A 22,148-nucleotide genomic window follows, 5' to 3' on the forward strand; every position below is an offset into this window, starting at 1 on the left:
CCTCCCCCTTCTCCTTCTCTTCTCTAGCACGCTTACGACAAATATCCATCCTGAGTTCCTATTTTCTTCTCCATGGTCATAGTAGCAGCGAAACACCTTAACATTTCCAACCTGAAAAGATGTAATTTTTATCAGTAACTTTAATTTGAGAACAAAGGAATCTCTGAGAAAGTAACTCTTAATGTAAGCTAAAAAAGGAAGAGCAATCATTGGAAATGGGAAAGAAAAACGAAAGAAAGAAAAAAGTGGAGACGTAAAGAAAGACCACCAAGAATTGCTCTAAGAACAACCTTATATACACACTCCTTTTAGCTACTTTTCAACCTATGAAAGTTAACTTACAGATTCCACGAGCCACTAGAAACCTGAGCTTTTTCCTAACATAATCAATCTTCAACAAACAATCATCCCTCCTACCTAATGAACTTTTCATCCAGCTTCCTTTTAAGTTTCACTCTGTTTTTCTAAGCAGAGTATCACAATCTAGAGTCTCTAAATCTTACCCTACCTCATCAAATTGTAGGTATTGACATCTATCATGTCTCTAGAATCAAGTTTGTTATAATATACATTTAAAAAAAAGTGTTGAACCTATAACATCACAATTGATGTGCTTACCTTAAGCTTCTCCTTGCCCTTCGTCACTGTCTTTCCATCTTTTTTCTTCCTCCAGTTATGATGACTGTCCTAAAAGTTCTCAGCACCTTCCGATCGAAAAGAAAAAGCTTATGCTCTTCCGATGTGAGAACAGTAGGCCTCCAGAGTCGACTGAAATTTCTGACAGAAAATTGCTATATATAGGGCGACAATTAACATGATCCAGTGCCTCACTTATCATTTGCCTTTCTCTGCTACTGGTGAGATCGGTGTCTTAAGGTCCAATTCTCAGTTATGTAATTGCCCAGCCAGTTCAAGATCTTGTTGGTTAGTTCATTTAACATACACAATAATTCTAATTTTCATTTTACTCTACAAACACATGAAAGTTTACAACTATTTCTAGTATCAACACCTATTGATATATACCGTATCATGCCTGGTGAATGAAAAAGAACAAGTTCTTTCTTCAATAAGAAAACAATGTCCTATTATCTGAGACACGTATTAGAAGCACTAAGATGCCTATAAATACTGATTAAATGGAAATGGTAAGTTGAATCTGATGCTCCAGTGGTAAATTGAAGAATATGCTGAAATTAAATGCTATAAATAGAACGCTCCATATCACTCTCAATCTCTACAACTCTGGACTCTTCTCTATCACCCACAGAAACAGAATACGATAAGAACCAAAATCTTCTTTGTGTTATCTCTCTACCTTTTCACCAACCCAGTAATTCAGAGGAAAGAGAAAAGACGAGAAACCAACACATGAAATGAACCAAACAGAAGCAAATGCAGAAAAACCAGAAAGTCACTGAAACCTGAGTTCCCTAGATCAGAGGCAACTCATTTCAGCCTCAAGAAATATTGGGATTCACTCTTTCTCTACAACTTTCCTGTTTCAAAACTTCAACCAACAAATCAATATATTACCACAGAAGCATCATATTCAACTAATTAACTACCATAGCTAATCTATAATCTAGCATAAAATGCAAATAAAGATTCTGCTCAATGCAGTCAAAACTTAACAAGGAACAGCCTCAATCTGGCTTAATCTAATTAAGCAATTAACAATTTGATATGGCAAATAGCTTATGCATAGTTGAAACAGTTACAGCGCACAAGGTTAAGAACAAGAACAATAACAATGAATGTAATAAAGCCCAAACAGAGAACAATGCAGAATTGTAGCTCTTTCTGCCATTTAACTTGATTCGAAGATTTTCCTTCAATTTTGCACAACCCAATTTGCTTGCCATCAAATCCGAGAGAGAGGAACAGTGGGTTCGTGAAATCCTTCAACCCAAGATGATCAGTGTTGTTTTCTTTGATGAAGGCAATGAAGAAGACAAAACCAGAATTGGGAGTGAATCTGGGACAAAACCCTATAATAGAAACAGAAAATGAAAGACCATAGAGGACATGGAACATAGAGATTAGCTAGGGAGGAAGACGAAAGCCATAAGCAAATTGCGAGTTTCGCACTGTCGCGGAGAATTTGAAAGTTACGGAGGCGGAACGGGACGATCAGGTCCCTTCACATCATTTTGCCAAACAAGGGACATTGATCTGAGGATTTCTATCTCCCTCCAAATTGAATCTCCCTCATCGAAACACTGCCTAATGGTGGAGCATTATAAGCCAAGACTCAAACAATAATGCTAAACACAAAAACGTTAACCAAAGACAAAAAAAAAAAAAAAAATACAATGAGAAAAAGAAATATATGTTGTAAATATTATTATCTATATGACTGTCCACGTAAATACTCATTAGTTGTGTACTTTGATGTAAACTCTACTATTTAAAAGAGGCTAATGAGACTGAATGAAAACACTACTACTTCCTTCCTACTATTCTCTCTTCATCTTTTTCCTACTTTATAACACGTTATCAACACGTTACCAAGAGGTAAGGGTTTTCCCATTTGGATGAATCATAGACAATGCACTGGGTTGGATGACTAATCTTTGATTGACGATTTTGAAAACTTACTAACTAACCTACTGATTTCTTCTTGAAATTCAGGCCATCATTCTGCGCTTACATGGTTTTTGTTTAAGTTTCTTGGTTGTTAGATCAAATTGGTAATGTGTGCCTCGTGAAGGGGTTGATTAAAATGATATCTTTTTGGTTGACTTTGGGATTGTAGGGTGATCTGGTGTGCTTTTATTATCAGAACAGGAAATTCTTGGTAATCATCTCAGAAAGATAATGCCTAATGAAGTTTAGGTGGGAATTTGGCTGCTTTAATCAGTTTCCCATTCTAATGCTGATTATACATTTATGTATTTATTTTTTTATTTTTTTGGGGGGGATAGATGGGAGATCAAACATGTATGTATTTAATTGGGAACCATCCTAATTTTTTCATGATATAATATAATTTCTTGTTACCGGACACCTTAAGAATTTTCATTTACTTTTGGTACTTTGATTTTCGTCGAAGATGTTTATGACACCCTTGATAATGACGGTGTAGTAGAAATGAATATACTTTTACTTGAATTTGGAGATTCTTTCAGAAGACTTTGTTTGGTTCTGCAAATGCTCAATAATATCCATTTGGGTCTTTCACAGAGGTTCTAAAGCAGGTGTGGGACTTATCTGATCAGGATAATGACAGCATGCTTTCCTTGAGAGAGTTCTGCTTTTCTCTCTATTTGATGGAACGTTACAGGGAAGGTCGGCCTCTTCCAGCTACACTTCCAAGCAATGTTATGTTGGATGAGACACTGCTGTCAATGACAGGTCAACCAAAAGTGGGTTATGGAAATGCAGCTTGGAGTCCCCACCCTTGTAACATTTTGGGTTTCTTTTCCGACATCTTTTATTTTACTTGTTAGATTTTTATGGGTGGGATATTTCTTTCTCTTGCATTTAGGCTTTGGACAACATCAAGGGATGCAAGGTTCCCAGATGATGCCACCTGGCACTGGTTTGAGGCCACCAATTCAGGGAAACGCCCCTCAGGCTGATCGTACACTGCAACCGAATCAGCAAAATTTGAGGGTGCCAGGGATGGAGGGCTTGGCTCAAAACCAGCTTGACAATGGGAAGCAGGATTCAGCCAACTCAAGACCTCAGGACCCTAATGGTGCAGGGAAAGAGGCAAGTTCCTTTGACCCTTCAGTTATCACTCACCACAATCTTGCTTGAAATGTATATCAGGCCCTTTAACTTTCTGCAGTCTCATTTGGGAGATAGGATGGGGATATGATGATGTTATTAAAGTAATAATAGTCACTAGCCAGGTTTTGTATAAGCTAATGAGTTAGTCTAGCAATTCCAGATTAGGATTTATCCTAAATAATTTAGAACCGCACTGAGAGGCTGGTCATGTAGTCCTATTGAACAAACTACCTTGCTCTTCCTTTTGCTCCCCTATGGAATAAAGCATTATCTTTTGTCAAGCAACTTTTTCAAAAAAGATAGTCAGTACCACAGAGATACAAAGCCCAAGGTTTGAAAAAATTCTGTACGCCTTACACTTTTTTAGACAGAATGAACTGAACTAAGACCTTTGGAAAAAGTGACCTGATGCATCCCAACTAAATAAATATAACCGGAACGGAACGTTGTTAGTTTGAGTCACCTGCCACACCCTCTATGTCAATTATTATTCAAGATATTGGTTGAAAGTGTAGGTGAAGTGCAACAGTCTTGAAAGTTGCACAGTATTAGAATAATTGATTTAGGTCTCATCATATCGTTTAGGAGTGACATTATTTCGTCCTATTGGCCAATGCTCGATGTGGTGTTTGCTTGGCCTTGCCCTAGCATTAGATTAGCCTTCGTATTGGCTCTGCCCTAGGTGTTTGCTTGCCCTTGGCGTTGGATTGGGCCTTGTGACCCTGGCTTTCACTTGTGCATAGACTGGGATGACCTTTTCTCATTCTGAATCTTTAAATCTATAATTTTAATTAATTTGGCTCGTCCTTTTACTTAGGCTACGCCTTGCTAGTTGGCTTCCAGAAACCTCAATATTTTAGTTGACTTACCACATTGTTTTTTTCCAAATTCCTTTTTTTTCTTTCTTTCCCAAGTCCTATACGTGCCTTTTGCTTACTTCCTTGCAAATCATTCATACTTATATATCACTGGATTTGATAGGTTGAAGAAACTGAGAATGTGATTTTGGACTCAAGAGAGAAGATTGAGTTCTATCGCACGAAAATGCAGGAGCTTGTAAGTAGCTTCTATCTTTCTTTATTCCTGTCCTCCTTGTCATTAGAGGCATGCTGTTTAAATTTTGCTAAGTACAAAGGTTCAGATACATATATATTTTTATGCTGATCTATAAAAACGGATGCAAGAACAATTCAGGCCTTGCTCATGTGGTTGGGGTTTCAGTTTACCTAACTAGCTATTTGCTAGGGTTTTCAGCCTCCTAAATATTGTAGGGTTAGCGAAGGTGGCCCCAGTTTCAAGCCTTGTTCTGTGAAGCGGGGTTGAGGATTTCAGGGTATCAAAAACTAAGTAGTTGAAGTGCATGCTGGTTCACAATTTATCATTATTGGGTGTCTAGTGATTCTGTAATGTTGGTTGACAGCTTGAACATACCCTAAACACAGATGCTAAATAAAATTTGATTTGGTAATCGCAAACGTCTTAGTAATCTTTCTATGTGAGTAGGGTTTACCTATTCGCTGAACTGATGCTTGAATTATCTTATAAAGTAACTTAAGTTATGAGATATAAGTACATTATTTCGTTGCCTTTGGTTCCTTGTTTGGTTAACTAGCTGTCTAGATATTTCATGTAGATATCATGTACTTTTTGTTTTTTTTTTTTGAACAGTAGAATTCTGGTCATGGCTGACTCTTCTGTGCTTCATCTATTTTGTTATTTTTGCTTACAGGCTCTGTATAAAAGCAGATGTGATAACAGATTAAATGAGATCACAGAAAGGGCACTGGCAGACAAGCGTGAGGTGTTTGCTAATTCATACAGAATCACAATGCTCTCATTTGGCACAAGTGGTATCCCTTTAGTTTGTCCTAACAAGTGATTGTACAGGCTGAACTACTGGGTAAGAAGTATGAAGAGAAATATAAACAAGTGGCAGAAATAGCATCTAAGTTAACCATTGAAGAGGCCACCTTTCGTGAAGTTCAGGTAATACCATTATTTATTTCAAGTGGGTAGTAACTATTATCTTCAGTTTCCATGTTGTGAGCTCAGAACCATGCCATTTGTTTCGCGCATGAACATGTCTGTCATTTTCCTTCTATCTGTTTTTTCCAAGCTTTCTTTTCTACATTCTCTTTATGGGCGAAGGTATTACAAATTAGGACATCCTTAGATCAGTCACATAGCTGCAAATAATTGTTGATGTTTTGTTCGGTGACTGTCTAGATGTGTATCTTCTTTGAATGACCTAGTGTTTTATTCATGAGAAAGTATTTCATTATTTTGACTTCACTTGATTCATCTCGGGAGAGGAAGATGGAATTGCATCAAGCAATTGTTAAAATGGAGCAAGGAGGTAGTGCTGATGGTATCCTTCAGGTACACTCTCTGCCATTAGCTATATGGGCTTATTAATTTGTTTACCGCTGATGGATTATTGCTGCTCTACGTCCGAGCTGATCGTATACAATATGATCTTGAGGAGCTAATAAAGGCTCTTACTGAACGTTGCAAGAAACATGGGCTAGACATGAAGTCAGCTGCAATAATTGAGCTTCCAACTGGTATGCAGGCTCTCGTATCTTTTCCAACCTTCATTCTGTGTTGTTTCAATTAAGCAAGGACCCGCACTGGAGGAAAATGCCATACTATGCCCAATATCTGAATATATTAGTCTCCGAAAATGGATATCTCAAAGTTTTAAACTAATAAAAGTTAGAAATGAGGGAAGTAGTGAGAAGAACATGGAAATTGTAAATAAAACTTTAGGAGAGATATCTGAAGAAACTTCATTGTGTGATTGATGAGTGATCTAGGATGAATATGATGTGCCTGACAAACAACGAGTATAGAAATTAACATAATTCACCTCTGTTTTATACAAAATTGTTTCAACACATGCATGGAAAATTGCAAAAGTAATTGATTGCCTTGGCTTCATCATTTCTATTTGTAAAGCCATTATACCCCAAAGGATAATCATCAAGGAGACCTTAACTTTTGGAGCCAAGGCAGATAATTTTAAAGAATGTGACTATATTGTTCCATATGCACTCATTATTCTTGAAAATTACCTTATCGCATATCATAACAATCTGCCTTCTTATTTTGGTTTTATTCCATGACATTTTTCATGTGGTGGTTCTTAAGGTTGGCAACCTGGAATTCAAGACGGAGCAGCTGTTTGGGACGAAGATTGGGACAAGTTTGAAGATGAAGGTTTGTCCTAAATTTCCTAGTGCAGATTTTCTTGTTACTATACCTCATGATTGTTTTTTTTCCTTCATCTCTTTTTCCTATTTGATATGCAGATGCACTTTAACCAAAATGTGAAAATACTTGTTCATTCTTAGTAATAGGAGTTCCAATAACTTTTCAGGATTTGGCAATGATCTCATAATTGATTCCTCAACAAAATCTGTCCAGAGAGAAAAGGCTTCCCCAGATCGTAGTTCAACTGCTGATTCATCATCGGTTACTGATGGAAAGTCAGGAATTTCTTACAGCAATGGTGATCATGCACATGAAAGTGAATCTGTTTTCACCCACGGTGAAGATGAACATGTAAGAAGTCCCAATGGCAGTCTAGCTGGAACGACTGCTGTTGACAGCCCGTCTCGAGACTTCTCAGACATCCACTATGGTAAAAATTCCGAAGCAGATGGAGAAACACACGGGTAGGTGTTAATATAATTCTCTCCATGCTATTTGTTTAGGTTAATGCTGATTGATACCATGTATTTCTGGTGACAGAAGTTTTGATGAATCGACCTGGGGTGGTGCCTTTGACAATAATGATGATATTGATTCTGTTTGGGGATTTAATACTGACAAGGGCAAGGTGAGACTAACATCTGAAGTGCCGCTCTAGCTAGTGATTATAAGACAACAGCAAATGCATTGATGTTTCCCACGTATGATGTCAACTTGCAGGGCACAGATTCTGAGAAGCACAGAGATTTCTTTGGATCTGATGACTATGGTGTCTGTAAGATCAAATATGGACATAACACATATCATCATAAAGTAATTGATGATTAGCTTAATATCAATCCTAGTTTAACATGGATACAAACAGTAAATCAATACTAGTGACTTAATGAATAGTGTATCAATTCATTAAGGATAGTAATCTATTGCTTAGTCTACAAGGAAGGCTACAAGTTGTGATACATTAAGAATCTAACTAGGAAACCTAAACCGATATGGATAGCTTTAATGGGAAGCTTCTTGAGGTTTAAGTCACCTATATATACAGATGAATTGGTCCCTGATTACTACCGACGTTTTGCATATTGTTCTGTCCATTGAGAAGCAAGTTGGTAAGTAACAGAAGGCTATATTCAGTGTTCGTGTTTGCAGTTGCATAAGATGGAATCCATGCCAGTAATTGCTGAAGGTAAGCCTTAATCCCTTTTATGATTGTGTGCATATGTTGTGAGCATGTATATGGTTATTTTACAATTGGTATCAGAGCATAGGCTCACAAGTATCAAAATCGTTTTAGGGTTTTGCAAAACAAACACAAAAAAAAAAAAAAAAAAAAAAAAAAAGGGTTTTTGCTTTACGGACCAAGTCACTGATCAGGTAACTGACCATGTAACTGGTCATGTAACTGATCAAGGTAAGTTACTTAAGTCAATTGCTGCATCTGGTTAAATATCAAGTTCACGCTTCCGCTGTGATTTTTAGCAGCAAATTGGGGAAAAAGCAAAAACAGGTTTTTCTGTGAAATTGATTTCGATTCATAGCATGATAATTGAATTTTGATTGTGCTCAAGAACACTAGTTGCATTCCCGGCGTGCGTTAGGTTAGAGTAGATGGTGACCGGATGAAATTTACAATTTCTTGATTGTTCTGTGGTTTCTTGGAATCGAAACAATTTTGATTGTGCTTGAATATGCATGATGAATTAATTGATGATATGGTATTGTATCTGTGATTGTGTAAAAATTGCATGAAGAACAAAAATCTCCCAGATTTTGTTTACACATTATTAAAATTGACAGATACGAGAGCTTAATTTTCTTACAAGGATGAATCTGGGTAGAATATAAAGTTAAAAGCTCATGGGTTTTGTGGTTTTCTGTTGGCATAAGTGATTATGATGCACAAAGCATTCTTCATTGATGTTGGCAGAAAACGATGATCAGGTAACTGACCAACTAGTCAGGTCACTGACCATGTAACTGGTCGGGTCACTGACCAAGTAACTGGTCAGGTCACTGACCATGTAACTGGTCAGGTCACTGACCATGTAACTGGCCAGGTCACTGACCATGTAACTGGCCAGGTCACTGACCATGTAACTGGCCAGGTCACTGACCAAGTAACTGGTCAGGTAACTAATCAAGTAACTGATCGAATAACAAAACTGAAATTGTGTTTTGTGTTTTAAAACTATGCCTCAGTTTTATCTTCCAAAGAAGTGGTCAAGTATGGTTTTAGAATACAAAACAGCAATATGCGTGCTTGATGAAAATAAATACGGATACTTAGAAATTTTTCTTCTGTCTAAAGATGTGGATAAATTTCTTTGGATAACTTGTTTTCATTGAACATGGTATATTGATAAAGAACTCCAGGATGTTATGCTTCTGCTCAAAAGTGTTGCTTAACATTATTTTTGGTTATGGACTGATATGAATGCAAGTATGGATTGTTTAGGTTTTCTGTATGTTCTTGTTTTGGTTGCTTAAAGCTAAATAAAACACAGAAAACTTAAAGTTATTTTCTTTACAAATTGAGAACTCACACGAATTTTTGTTTTGCTCCTTAGGTAACTCTTACATGAACTTGAACAGTGTCTTGATGCTAACTGGAACCAACTATAGAGCTTGGCTAGATTCTGTAGAAAACTATATGGGAATGCATGAGAATATAGACTATTGCTTTACTGAGGATAAGCCTATAGAGTTGAATGAAAAGAGCACCAAGAAAGAAACTGACCTTTACAAGAAGTGGCATAGATCCAATAGAATGGCTAAGAATCTCATTCGTACCTCTATGTCCAAGACTGTCAGGGGAAGTATAGAAGAACCTGAGCTAGCATCAGATTTTCTGGAACTCATAGGTGCTAAGTTTAAAGAAAGTGAAAAGGCAGAAGCAGCTAGACTAACCAAGGAGTTTCATGATTTGAAGTACATGGGTTCAGGGGGAGTTAGAGAACATATTATGAAGATGATCAATATAAATGACAGACTCAGGGAGCTCTTGATGGGCGTTAGGGATGAGCAGGTAGTGCATTATGCACTTCATTCCTTGCCTAACAGTTTTAGTCATCTTAGGACCAGTTACAACTCTCAAAAGGGAAACTGGACTTTAGATGAACTTATATCCATCTGTGTTGATGAGGAAGCTAGGATCAAGGAAGAAAAAGAACCTGCTACAGCCATAAATCTCATAGAGAAGCCTAAGAAGAAAAAGCCCCAGAATAAGCTCAAGCCTACCAAAGCCATAACTAAGAGTTCAACAGCTGCAGTGGCCAAGGAAAACAGGCCATTTAGGTTCAAGTGCTACTTTTGCAAAAGAGTAGGACACATGAAAAAGGACTGCACTGGCTATAAAAATTGGTTAGCCAAAAAGGGTAAGATTTTTCTAATACAGTTTTTTCTTTAGAAATTAATCTTATAAATATTGAACCACAGTCTTGGTGGATAGATTCAGGCTCACCTATTCATATTACTAATTCTTTGCAGGGATTCATAAGGAGCAGAATCCCAAAAAGTGATGAAGTGAACCTGTGTGTAGGCAATGGCATGAGAGTGGCAGTCAAGGCTATTGGAACCTTAAAGCTCGATCTAGGATTAGGAAAATTGTTAGTTTTGGATAATGTTTTTTATGTACCTTCCATGAGAAGGAATTTGGTTTCAGTTTCTGTTTTAGTAAAATCTGGTTGTAGACTTGTTATTGATAGTAATGGAATTCTTATTTCTAAAAATTCTGTTCAAATTGGTTCTGGTGTTATCTCGAATGATTATTTACAGTTAAGTTGTTCAATGGCTCAACAAGAAATTTTACTTGTTGAAGATAACACAAACAGTACTAGCACTTTAACAGGTGTTAAAAGAACCAAACTAAATGAAAAGTCTGCATTTTTATGGCATAGAAGACTCGGCCATGTTTCAAAAGAGAGACTGAAAATTTTGGTGAAAAACAACATCCTAAATGAACTTGATTTTTCTGATCTAACAGACTGTGTTGAATGCTTTAAGGGAAAAATAACTAATACTAGAAAGAAGACTGCATATAGAAGCCAAAATTTATTAGAACTCATACACACTGATATATGTGGACCATTTAGGCATCAAACTATCTGTGGGAATGTGTATTTTATCATATTCATTGATGACTTTTCTAGATACAGTTATATTTATCTACTTTCAGAAAAGGCACAAGCATTGAAAGCCTTTCAAATCTTTAAGTCTGAGGTAGAAAATCAACTAGAAAAGAAAATCAAAACAGTAAGGTCAGATAGAGGGGGAGAGTTCTATGGAAAGTACACTGAATCCGGCCAACAAAAGGGTCCATTTGCCTTGTTTTTGCAAGACAATGGAATTAAAGCTCAATACACAACACCCTATAATCCACAACAGAATGGTGTTGCAGAGAGAAAGAATAGGACTCTTTTGAACATGGTTAGATGCATGATGTGTACAACTGGTTTGCCTAAATTTCTGTGGGGTGAGGCTTTAAAAACTGCAAATTATATTTGCAACAGAACACCTAGCAAAGCCATAGAAAATACTGCTTTTGAGCTTTGGTGTGGCAGGAAACCTAGTCTTCATCACTGTCATGTTTGGGGATGTCATGCAGAAGCTAGGATTTATAATCCAAGCTTGAATAAACTTGACCCCAAAACTGTTAGTTGCTATTTTGTAGGTTATCCAGATAAATCTAAAGGCTATAAGTTATATTCTGCTCATCATTCACCTAGAATTTTTGAAACACATCAAGTAAAGTTTCTAAGTGAAAAAGTTCACAATACAAACCTTGAGGATTTAACCTCAGTTTTTGAGGAAATTGTGTCAGATGAGAATTTAAGTGTAGCATTGCCTTTAGAACAAGATGTAACTGATCATGTCACTGGTCACGTAACTGACTATGTCACTGACCAAGTAACTGTCCCTGGTCGAGTAACTGGTCAAGTGACTGACCATGTCACTGACCAAGTAACTGTCCCTGGTCGAGTAACTGACCAAGTCACTGACCATGTAACTGTACCTGATCAAGTCACTGCCCATGTCACTGCCCATGTCACTGACCATGTAACTACCCAAGTAACTGTACCTGGTCAAGTCACTGCCCATGTCACTGACCAAGTAACTGACCACGTAACTGGTCAAGTAACTGAACCTCAAAATCCTCCAGTAGCTCAACCTAGAAGATCACAGAGAGCAAGAAAACCAACTTATGGGGGGAAGAGAGTGACTACATTGTTTATCTACAAGAAGCAGAAATTGAAATGGACTGTGCAGAGGACAATGATCCAACTACATTTAATCAGGCCATTGAAAGTAGTGAATCTCATCAATGGCAGCTAGCAATGGAAGCAGAAATTAATTCCATGAGTCAAAATGCAGTTTGGGAATTAGTTGAACCTGACCCCAACCAGAAGCCTATAGGTTGTAAATGGGTTTTCAAAACCAAAAGAGATGCAAATGGCAATGTAGAGAGACATAAAGCAAGATTAGTTGCCAAGGGTTTTACACAGAAGGAGGGCATTGACTTTACTGAGACTTTTTCTCCAGTTTCTACAAAAGACTCGTTTAGGATAATCATGGCTTTAGTGGCTCATTTTGATATGGAGCTGCACCAGATGGATGTTAAAACAGCTTTCTTGAATGGCGAACTAGATGAAGTGATTTATATGAGGCAGCCAGAAGGGTTTGTACAAGCTGGAAGTGAAAACTTAGTGTGTAAGTTAAGAAAATCAATTTATGGCCTAAAACAAGCTTCTAGACAGTGGTACAAGAAATTTGATTCTGTGATTTCTACTTTTGGATTTACAGAAAATCTTGTTGATGAGTGTGTTTATTTGAAGACTGTTGGGAACAATTTTATTTTTCTGGTACTCTATGTGGATGATATACTTTTGGCTAGCAGTAACATTAAATTGCTTAAAGATACTAAGAGTTTTCTGTCAATGAATTTTGACATGAAAGACTTAGGAGAAGCATCCTATGTACTAGGTATTGAGATTAAAAGAGATAGGGCACAGAGACTACTTGGTTTGTCTCAACACAATTATATTACCAAAGTTTTAAAGAGGTTTGGTATGGAGAAGTGTGCAGCTGGAGAAGTTCCCATGTCCAAAGGAGATAAGTTAACCAAGAAGCAAAGTCCCAATAGTAATGTTGAAAAGGAAAATATGGAGTCAAAGCCTTATGCCAGACTTGTAGGAAGTCTCATGTATGCGCAAGTCTGCACTAGGCCAGACTTGTCTTTTGCAGTAGGGATTTTGTCAAGATTCCAATCTAATCCAGGCCATGAACATTGGGTAGCTGGGAAGAAAGTGTTGAGATACCTGCAGAGAACTAAAAGCCATATGCTAGTTTATAGGCAAGTGGAGGATCTGAAACTCATAGGATTCTCAGACTCGGATTTTGCAGGGAATTATCCAGACTCCAAGAAGTCGACTTGTGGATATGTGTTCATGCTTGCAGGAGGTGCTATTGCTTGGAAAACCATGAAACAAACACTTGTTTCAACTTCTACTATGCAAGCTGAATTTATTGCAGTATATGAAACTGTGTGTGAAGGACTTTGGATTAGGAATTTTCTCATGCAGACCAAAGTATTGAGTCACATTGTGGCTGGAACACTTGCGATTTATTGTGACAATGAGGCTGCAGTTTTCTTTAGCAAGAACAGTAAAAGGTCAAATAATTCCAAGCATATTGATCTAAAGTATTACAGTGTTAGAGAAAGAGTAAAGCATGGTGAAATAGCTGTTTTGAGTATTGACACAAATTCACAGCTAGCAGATCCTTTCACCAAGGCATTGTCAGTAGCAGCATTCCAGAAACATACAGCAAGCATTGGAATTTTAGCTAATATAGATGCTTAGGTTCAGTAGAGAGTTAGTCCAGTTGGAGCATTTAAAATTCTAAGGTTTTTTGAGTTCTTGTGTTTTAGTTGTGATCTTTTATTTTGTTTATCACAACTTGTTTGTAATGACAGATTTTATTATTAATAAATTTTGAGGTATTTTCAGATTTTGGTTATTACTGCAGTTTTTGTTGAATGTTCTGAAAATTATCGATTTTGTGTTTAAAGTTATACTTGCTATCAGATGGCTTAAATCATGTGAAGCATGATGTTAAGGTTCAAGCAATATCTTTAAGCCATCAGTGTTCAGTAAATTTGCTTGAGTTTTTGGTTTTAGAAACATAAAGTAGGACCTAATATATGTTTACTTGTTGATACACATTAACATATATTGTATCACTTCTGGTTTGACATATGTGGATTGCAGGAGCTTGTGTTTGTGGTTTTGAAACTCTGCATTTTTGTTAAAATGTATACTGTTTCTTGCTCTGCATAAGTAACTGTGATCTAACCATGTTGGAATGGATTTTCGATTTAAGTTTGTTATCTGGCGCGCACTTCAGTAAGTTAAGTAGGTTTTGATGTTCTCTGGTGCAAATCATCGAGCATGATATGTGTGAGTCCAAAGGGGAGATTGTAAGATCAAATATGGACATAACACATATCATCATAAAGTAATTGATGATTAGCTTAATATCAATCCTAGTTTAACATGGATACAAACAGTAAATCAATACTAGTGACTTAATGAATAGTGTATCAATTCATTAAGGATAGTAATCTATTGCTTAGTCTACAAGGAAGGCTACAAGTTGTGATACATTAAGAATCTAACTAGGAAACCTAAACCGATATGGATAGCTTTAATGGGAAGCTTCTTGAGGTTTAAGTCACCTATATATACAGATGAATTGGTCCCTGATTACTACCGACGTTTTGCATATTGTTCTGTCCATTGAGAAGCAAGTTGGTAAGTAACAGAAGGCTATATTCAGTGTTCGTGTTTGCAGTTGCATAAGATGGAATCCATGCCAGTAATTGCTGAAGGTAAGCCTTAATCCCTTTTATGATTGTGTGCATATGTTGTGAGCATGTATATGGTTATTTTACAGTGTCAACCCAGTAAGAACTGGGTCCCCCAATGCAGATACCGCCTTTCAGAAGAAGAGCATTTTCTTTGAAGACTCTGTTCCTAGCACACCAGTCTCGAGGTTTGCCAACTCGCCAAGATATAGTGAGGCTGGGGATCACTACTTTGACAATTTCTCAAGGTTTGATTCATTCAGCAGCAGGCAAGACAGTGGTTTTTCTTCTCAACCTGAGAGGTTCACAAGGTTTGATTCCATGAATAGCACTAGAGATTTCGGTCACTCAAGGTTGGATTCCATAAGCAGCAGCAAAGACTTTGGCCAAAGTCATGGCCTCACAAGGTTCGATTCCATAAACAGCACAAAAGATTTCGGCCACAGTACATACTCTTTCGATGACGCAGATCCATTTGGCTCTTCGAGTCAAAATCCAAAGAAGGGATCTGATAATTGGAATGCTTTCTAACCGGCAATCCACTGTATTATCTGTACCTCACAAAACCCCCATATATATATATATATATATATATATATTTTTTTTTTTCTGTTCTTTTTCCCCATTTTGTTCAAGGCTTGTGCATTGTAGCCAATTTTGTGTGTTGTATAGCTGACAGACAATGCTGGACATACGTACTACTGTTACATTGTATTAAATTGATGGCAATGTATTATTTGATGTATGCGAAGTTGAAAACGACTAGAGTTGATTTTTGTTCTGTTCTTTTCCCCCAATAACAAGTTCTCCAAATTTTCTTACGTTGCAATTTGCAAAACTATTGAATGCAGGTGGGATGACCCTTCTTTTGGATTGATGGATTCCATAAGCTCTTTCACGTAGATGTGATTATCCCATATGCTATATGCTCTAATCAATTTCATATGCCTAGGAAGTTAAAGAATATGTCATAAGACGTCAAAGATGAAATCTCAGTAGATTTGCCAGAGCTGCAATATTGAAATCAATTTCACCATTTCTGGCTAAACTCCCAAATCAAGCCATCGATTTTTGGGTGGAGGCATTTTTCGAGGAAGTTTGAGCATGAGAACCCCAGAAGTTCCTTTGTTTATTATCCAAAGGCATTAGTGACTTGAGGGGGACACTTCAAAGAAGACATTACATGATTAGGTATACCGCATAAAGTTGAGCTGGTGAGAGCGTGACTCTTAACAACTCTAGCCAGACTAATGTTTCTCCAACCACTCATAATTACCAATATTTGTTCTATGTTGGATTCCAGGGATATTAATGATATCACTTTTTCGGGGTTCTAGATCATCCTGGCTTGGAGTTGATTGATAAATATGCTATGTGGGTTAGTGATGAATGGTGAAACGTACTACTTTGGCAGATAGATGGATTCCTGGTGTTTCTGGGATTCTGCTCCAAGCTCAGCATTTGGCTGCTTCCACATCAAAAATTTACTGATCTGGTGGATTGGGTGAATTTATGCTGGAATTTGACCATCACATTACAATCGAGGACACTATTAATTCTTCCGAGTCCATCCCACTAGCATCTGCTTTGGTTCATTTGGCTCTATGAGAAATCTGGGAGTTTTCCAATTAGATCTGGTTACCATGAGTCATGGTGGCAGGCTTAAACCCTCATTGCAATGTTAATTCTAAGGTCTGGAAGCTTCTTTGGGAGTGCCCTGGAATTCCATAGGCTAGCTAGTAATTCTCTTATGGAGGCTTGCTATGATTCTATTCCTTAAATGGTCAATTTGCATTCAAAGAGCCCTAGCCTGATTGCTGGAAGAAACCAAGTCTCTCATTTCAGGCTTAAACTCTGCAACTGGAAGCTTTTACTGTCATCGAGGGTCTTTCTTTAGTCAAGGAATGTGCTTTTCACGAAACTATCATTGAGATAGTAACTGAACAGCTTATTTCAGCTTTGTAGAAAGCCCTCTATTTCTACACAGAGAGGATGGAGGGTGCAATACCCAATTACCAAGATCCATCCCTCTTTTAACTTGACAAGCAAGCCAATCCGCAGCTGCGTTTGAAGATCTCTTAACCAAATTCCATTGACAACAATGAAGCATACTCTGAAGTCTTCTAATGTCCATGAGAAGAGGGTAGATTTCCCAAAGGATCTTCTGAGACTAATTCTTGACAGCCAAAAGCATCTGTTCAGAATAAGTTTCAATAATGACATCCTGGAAATCATGTGATTTTGCCAACTTCAACCCCTCCAAAATAGCAGAAGCTTCAGAAACAATAGCAGATTTTGAAATAAAAGAGATAGTAGAGCCTGCCACCAATTGCCTCAGATGATTATTCCACCTCCTGCCCTCCTTGTAACAGCATCCCAAGCACCAACACAATTAATTTTAATGCTTCCAGGGCAAGAAGCTATCCATTTAAACTCATCAGAGTCTAAGATTGGCAAAATAGCACAAATAGGAGTGGAAACTTTAGTAGTATCAAGGAATTCAGCAACGGCAGCTCCTATTCTATGAATAATGCCGATAGGATGATTAGGGGACAAATGCTCATAAACAATTTCATATCTCGCTTTCCAAATAATTCATAATGTAAAAGCCACCCAACACATAGGAAATTTTGAACCAGATTTAGAAGATGATAGTTGTGTGGACAGTGGACACCTTTAAAAGCCAATCATCCAATGTAGTCACTACTGCAGGATCAATTGTATAACACAATGGAATCCCAAACCAAACAATTTCACATTTATGTTTCACAATTTTTTTTTTTTTTGACACGACAAAGATATGACTTCAATAAACACATGGGTCAATATGGTTCTACTGTCATTGAAGAATTTGAGATGATTGATGATGATTACTAAATCACTGAAGGAACTGTACGTTGCTTTTAACATTTGTTTCTCTCAGCTGGTCAATGACAAACTTGATGAAAAGGAAAGCGGTAAAAGTCATCAAGGCAAAAGTACCAGAACATCTCAATATATTCACCGGTGGAATTTACTTTAAGAAATTGCATATTCGTACTTAAATGCATATAAAGCTTTTAAAATGTTGTGTTGTCTTGTTAATTTTTCAAGAATATTGTTAGGTTTCAGATTAGCTTCAAGCATTCACATTTCAAACCTTGAAGTGGAGTTTGTTTCTGCTATATTAGTGCAGCTGATGCAGAAAGCTGATCTTTCTCTTTATCACCTCGGTTCTCTTCTTAATGGCTATTTGTTACGATCCCCGGGATCGTAGCCATGGAACGACATCGCAGAGGAAAGGAATTAAGATTAAAGCTAAAGAAACTAAGAAGATAAAGACTGATTTTTCATAGATGCCTCAAAATGGCTGGAATACAGAGAATATAAGATGGATGGTATTGTCCTTGACGCTACGGTAGATCAACACGTGTATCAGAACCACAACTAAAAATGGGCTGCTCTAAATGGGTTCAGTACTTATGGGCTCATGCATAACTATTGGCCTAGTACACATTGTGATCCTAACAATCCTCCCCCCTTGAAAGAAGGCATGTCCTCATGCCTTGGTAAAGAACACAGTAAACCGCAGGTCGTAGTAGCTCTTGTATCTGTATGCTGACCAAGAGTATTGGTATAGTAATAGCCTGTGAGTAGAAAGAGTGACAGCTTCTTAGTAGAAAGAGCATTTGTCGCTGCAATCGTCCTACTTGTTGCATCTGAACTGGTGCCATTATACCGAACACTATCAACATCGGAAAATGATGTTTTTGTGCCTGAAGGAGGACTTGAGGTACATATGCAAAGCTCAGCTCTTTGTTTCTGACTTAACCACCAAAATACTTCTATCAGAGTGTTGTAGAACATCATTCCTAGCCCACATTCCTCAGATTTTAGTTTGTCAAAAACACACTCCACCATCTGCCAGTTAGAGTTGCCATCATAGTCTCCCTTGATCATCTCCTCCATCACTTGATGAATATCTGATACCCTATTTGTGAGCATCTCATTCAGCAACTTAGTGACATCATCCCACCAGTCAATCCTTGCATAAACAAGATGCATCATGCAATAGCACATGACGTTGGGCAATATCCCTAAAGCTTTAATTTCTTTAAAGTGCTCCTCATACTCATTAACAAGATCTCCAAAACTCTGTTGCCCACTGAACACATGCGGCTTACAAGTCTTCTCAAAAATTGCAGCGATAACCAAACGTGAAATTTCAGAAATTTCAGAAACTGCAGTGGTGGTAAGTGCATAGGGCCAGCCTTGAAGACTGTCACAGATCATATTAATTTTGGTGGCATGCTTGCAAATGTTTCCTCGCATCGACCACACAAGTCACAAAAGGAAAATTCTAATCCCGGAATCCACACTAGATGTATAATGTTACAGTTCTTCTGGCTTGAAACCTTGGCAAAGAGAAGGCTTTTATCATCCATGGTAACAGTAGAATCAGAAATTTGCAGTACCCTGTGCCAAGACTTAGAAGCAATACATTCTTCATTGACGTTTTGAAAAGAACCACATTTATCAGCATATTGGTCCAGCCCGTAGCCTGAGTGCAGCTCTGTTGTCAACTTGTGTACTAACGAATGAACTCTTTGGAGTGTTCCAAGATGTGAATCAGCAAACAATTTCACTTTCAACTCTACATGATATGCTTCAATAGCACCACATGCCTCCTGATGTGCAATATTAACTACTGGTGTGAAAAGGAAATGTAAGGCCTTGAGAACATCCACTTTACATTCAACTTGAGGCACAGACAACATAACCTTTGTTTCATTCTTGTGTTCAGAACAACCCCATGTAGAAATAGCTCCCTCAAAATTTTGTACCATGTTGTCCTTGAAGTTTCTCAAGACAAACATAAGATCACAGTAAGAAGAAATTAGGTAATATGCCCATGTACAAGTGGTGTGAGATTGTAGTGATATCACCTTTGCGTGCAGCGAACACATGTTATAGTGAGCCATTTGTGAATCTGAGTTGTTAATGTGCAAGTCTTCACCAAAATAAAAAACAGGGCTAGTAGCAAATGCTCCAGTGGGAGTGATGAGAGATATTATCAAATAGCACAGCTGGCAATAATCAAAGATAGGCTTCAAGAGAAACCATTGTGGCACCAGAGTAGAAAATGGAAATTTAAGAAGTGAAGTGCTCTTGCCAATATTGCTTTTATCTTCAGGAATCAACAGCAAGCAAGCATGGAAAGTTAGGTGCACAATAGGTTGAATAGCAATTGTAGTCATTAGAACCACTGGACAAGAATGGTACCCCGAAGATGAGAAAGCAAAATTGCTTTGGAGAAAATCAATAGCTTCAACAATAGAAAAACTTCTTGGCTGAAAGATTGCTCTAATTATATTCTCAAAAATGACACCCATTTCAATTGTAATGATTATTGTACCACAGGTTTGTAACAGAACTATGTCCTTGCACATTTGAACATACCAAAAAACACTAGGTGGAGCAGCATGAGTTAAATTTCTATGAGTCATCCCACAATTAATGAAGGTGGGCTTTACCTTTGGAATCAGCAAGCAAATCATCACAGTGTCAAACCTGAAAGAAACCATTTGTGCAGCGGTTGTTGGCTGACAAGGATTTGCCTTCAACAAGATAAAGTCACGAAACTGACAACTGAACACTTGAGGAATAACCCTTGAATAGAGAGATAACCCTTTTACCTTTGACATTTGAATGAACATGCAAAGAGGAGGCTGATTTTGTGCACCTTTGACACCAGAAACAAGTTTTTCAACAGCTTCTTGTTTGAGCGGCTCAACCACTAGGAACAATTTGGACCCACCTTTATGAGCCACACTGCTAACCTCAATTTCAACATCAGAATGTTCTTTAGATCTCTTTTTGACAAGGAAAACTATGCAAGAGTTCCTTTGACTCCTGCCCATTTATATTCTCAACTTGAGCACATATAGGATGAGATCGTTCTCCATTGATACAAGGAACAATCTTCTCAACTGCCACAATTGCACAGTCCCTATTTCCATCGGAAAGCTATGGAGCCCTCTCAGCTGACATAGATCTTTTATCTATATGTTGTTTAATTGTTGGCTGGGGAAAATTGCCGCCTGACAAGTCTGTTGAATCATCTCCAATATAACCAGTATGAATATCAGTGCTATCATAAAGCAACTCCTGAAATTCCTTGCTTTCATCTGGGTTGAATCCATCTATTACACCTTTTTTTTTTTTTATCAATTTTCCAACTAGTATTAACACCTCCCACAACTTCCATACTTTGATCACCACAAACTAATGTAGCAATTGAAGCAGTAGGTGTACTGCCCACAACATGATTCATACTAGCATTATCACTAAATCCCAATATCATATCAGTGGAAGACAAAATCAATTCACAATCGACAGGGGTTCTACGAATAATACCATTATTAGCAGGAATAAGTGATGACAAAGCCTCAGTTGTAGCTGCAATTAATTTGGGTGTTGATGACGGTGGAGTATCAACTTGGCTCGTCGGAACCCCTCAACAACCGTAGCTCTTCCTTGAATTCAGATATGAAGGTATCCATCGAGCTCTTCAAAGATTTCTGCATCTCACACAGCTTAGCATCTGTGTGTTCTTTATGAATTTGTAATTGGCCGGAACCTCGTGGTGGTGACGGTGGTTTCTCAGCCCTCTTAAGCTTGACCGTAGGCTCAGGTGTGAAAGAGGAGTAGGATGAATCAATCCCAATTATGTACCCGGTCAGTTTCAAGAGAAATTCGGTCATACTCGGGTATGAGACAGAGTGGGTTTGGATCTGCAATTGTATGTGGTTGCTCACAAGCGGGAGGTGGAGGAGCAGAATGGTAAATAGGTTGTGCAGTCATGGTTTTTGTGGGGACAAACTGTGGGAATTTTATTGATGGTTCATGTGAATGGCTTTGTGAAATTGAAGGATGAAGCCATGGATTTGGGTTAGGATGAGGTGAGTGGTAAGTTGGGATGTATGGGTCACGAGGAGTGGTGGTGAGAGGCTGCTGAGCAACACTTGCAAATTGATGAGGGAATAGGTGGCCATTGATGATGATTGCGGAAGGGTTGAGTTGCAATGGTGGGTAAGGGTTTGGTTGCGATGAAAATTGGGTAAACGCACAGGTAGAGCTACCGTAAGGATGATAAGGAGTGTGTTGTAATACCCGCCGGAGATCCCACCGCCGTAACCCGCCAGAGAAGTGCCCAGTTGCGGGCTCTGATACCAATTGTTACCATCCCCGGGATCGTAGCCATGGAACGAGATATCGCAGAGGAAAGGAATTAAGATTAAAGCTAAAGAAACTAACAAGATAAAGACTGATTTTTCATAGATGCCTCAAAATGGCT

General features: G+C 37.9%; 1 protein-coding gene across 1 annotated transcript; it reads left to right on the forward strand.

Moving 5' to 3' along the window:
• Positions 1-3,182: 3,182 nt before the first annotated feature.
• Positions 3,183-15,358, forward strand: LOC112175352. The gene is made up of 12 exons (XM_040512231.1): positions 3,183-3,405; positions 3,491-3,717; positions 4,720-4,794; positions 5,468-5,539; positions 5,626-5,724; positions 6,049-6,117; positions 6,188-6,302; positions 6,889-6,957; positions 7,118-7,415; positions 7,492-7,579; positions 7,672-7,720; positions 14,901-15,358. The coding sequence occupies exons 1-12, from the start codon at positions 3,234-3,236 to the stop codon at positions 15,341-15,343; spliced, it is 1,776 nt and encodes a 591-aa protein (XP_040368165.1). The 5' UTR covers positions 3,183-3,233; the 3' UTR covers positions 15,344-15,358.
• Positions 15,359-22,148: the final 6,790 nt, after the last annotated feature.

The sequence above is a fragment of the Rosa chinensis genome, chromosome 7, assembly GCF_002994745.2.
Source record: "Rosa chinensis cultivar Old Blush chromosome 7, RchiOBHm-V2, whole genome shotgun sequence".
NCBI lineage: Eukaryota > Viridiplantae > Streptophyta > Magnoliopsida > Rosales > Rosaceae > Rosa > Rosa chinensis.

Coding starts and splice junctions, on each gene's coding strand:
- LOC112175352 (XM_040512231.1), top strand. CDS start 3,234: ATGCTTTCCTTGAGAGAGTTCTGCTTTTCTCTCTATTTGATGGAACGT. Junction 6,303..6,888: donor AATAATTGAGCTTCCAACTG/GTATGCAGGCTC, acceptor GTGGTTCTTAAG/GTTGGCAACCTGGAATTCAA. Junction 7,416..7,491: donor GCAGATGGAGAAACACACGG/GTAGGTGTTAAT, acceptor TTCTGGTGACAG/AAGTTTTGATGAATCGACCT.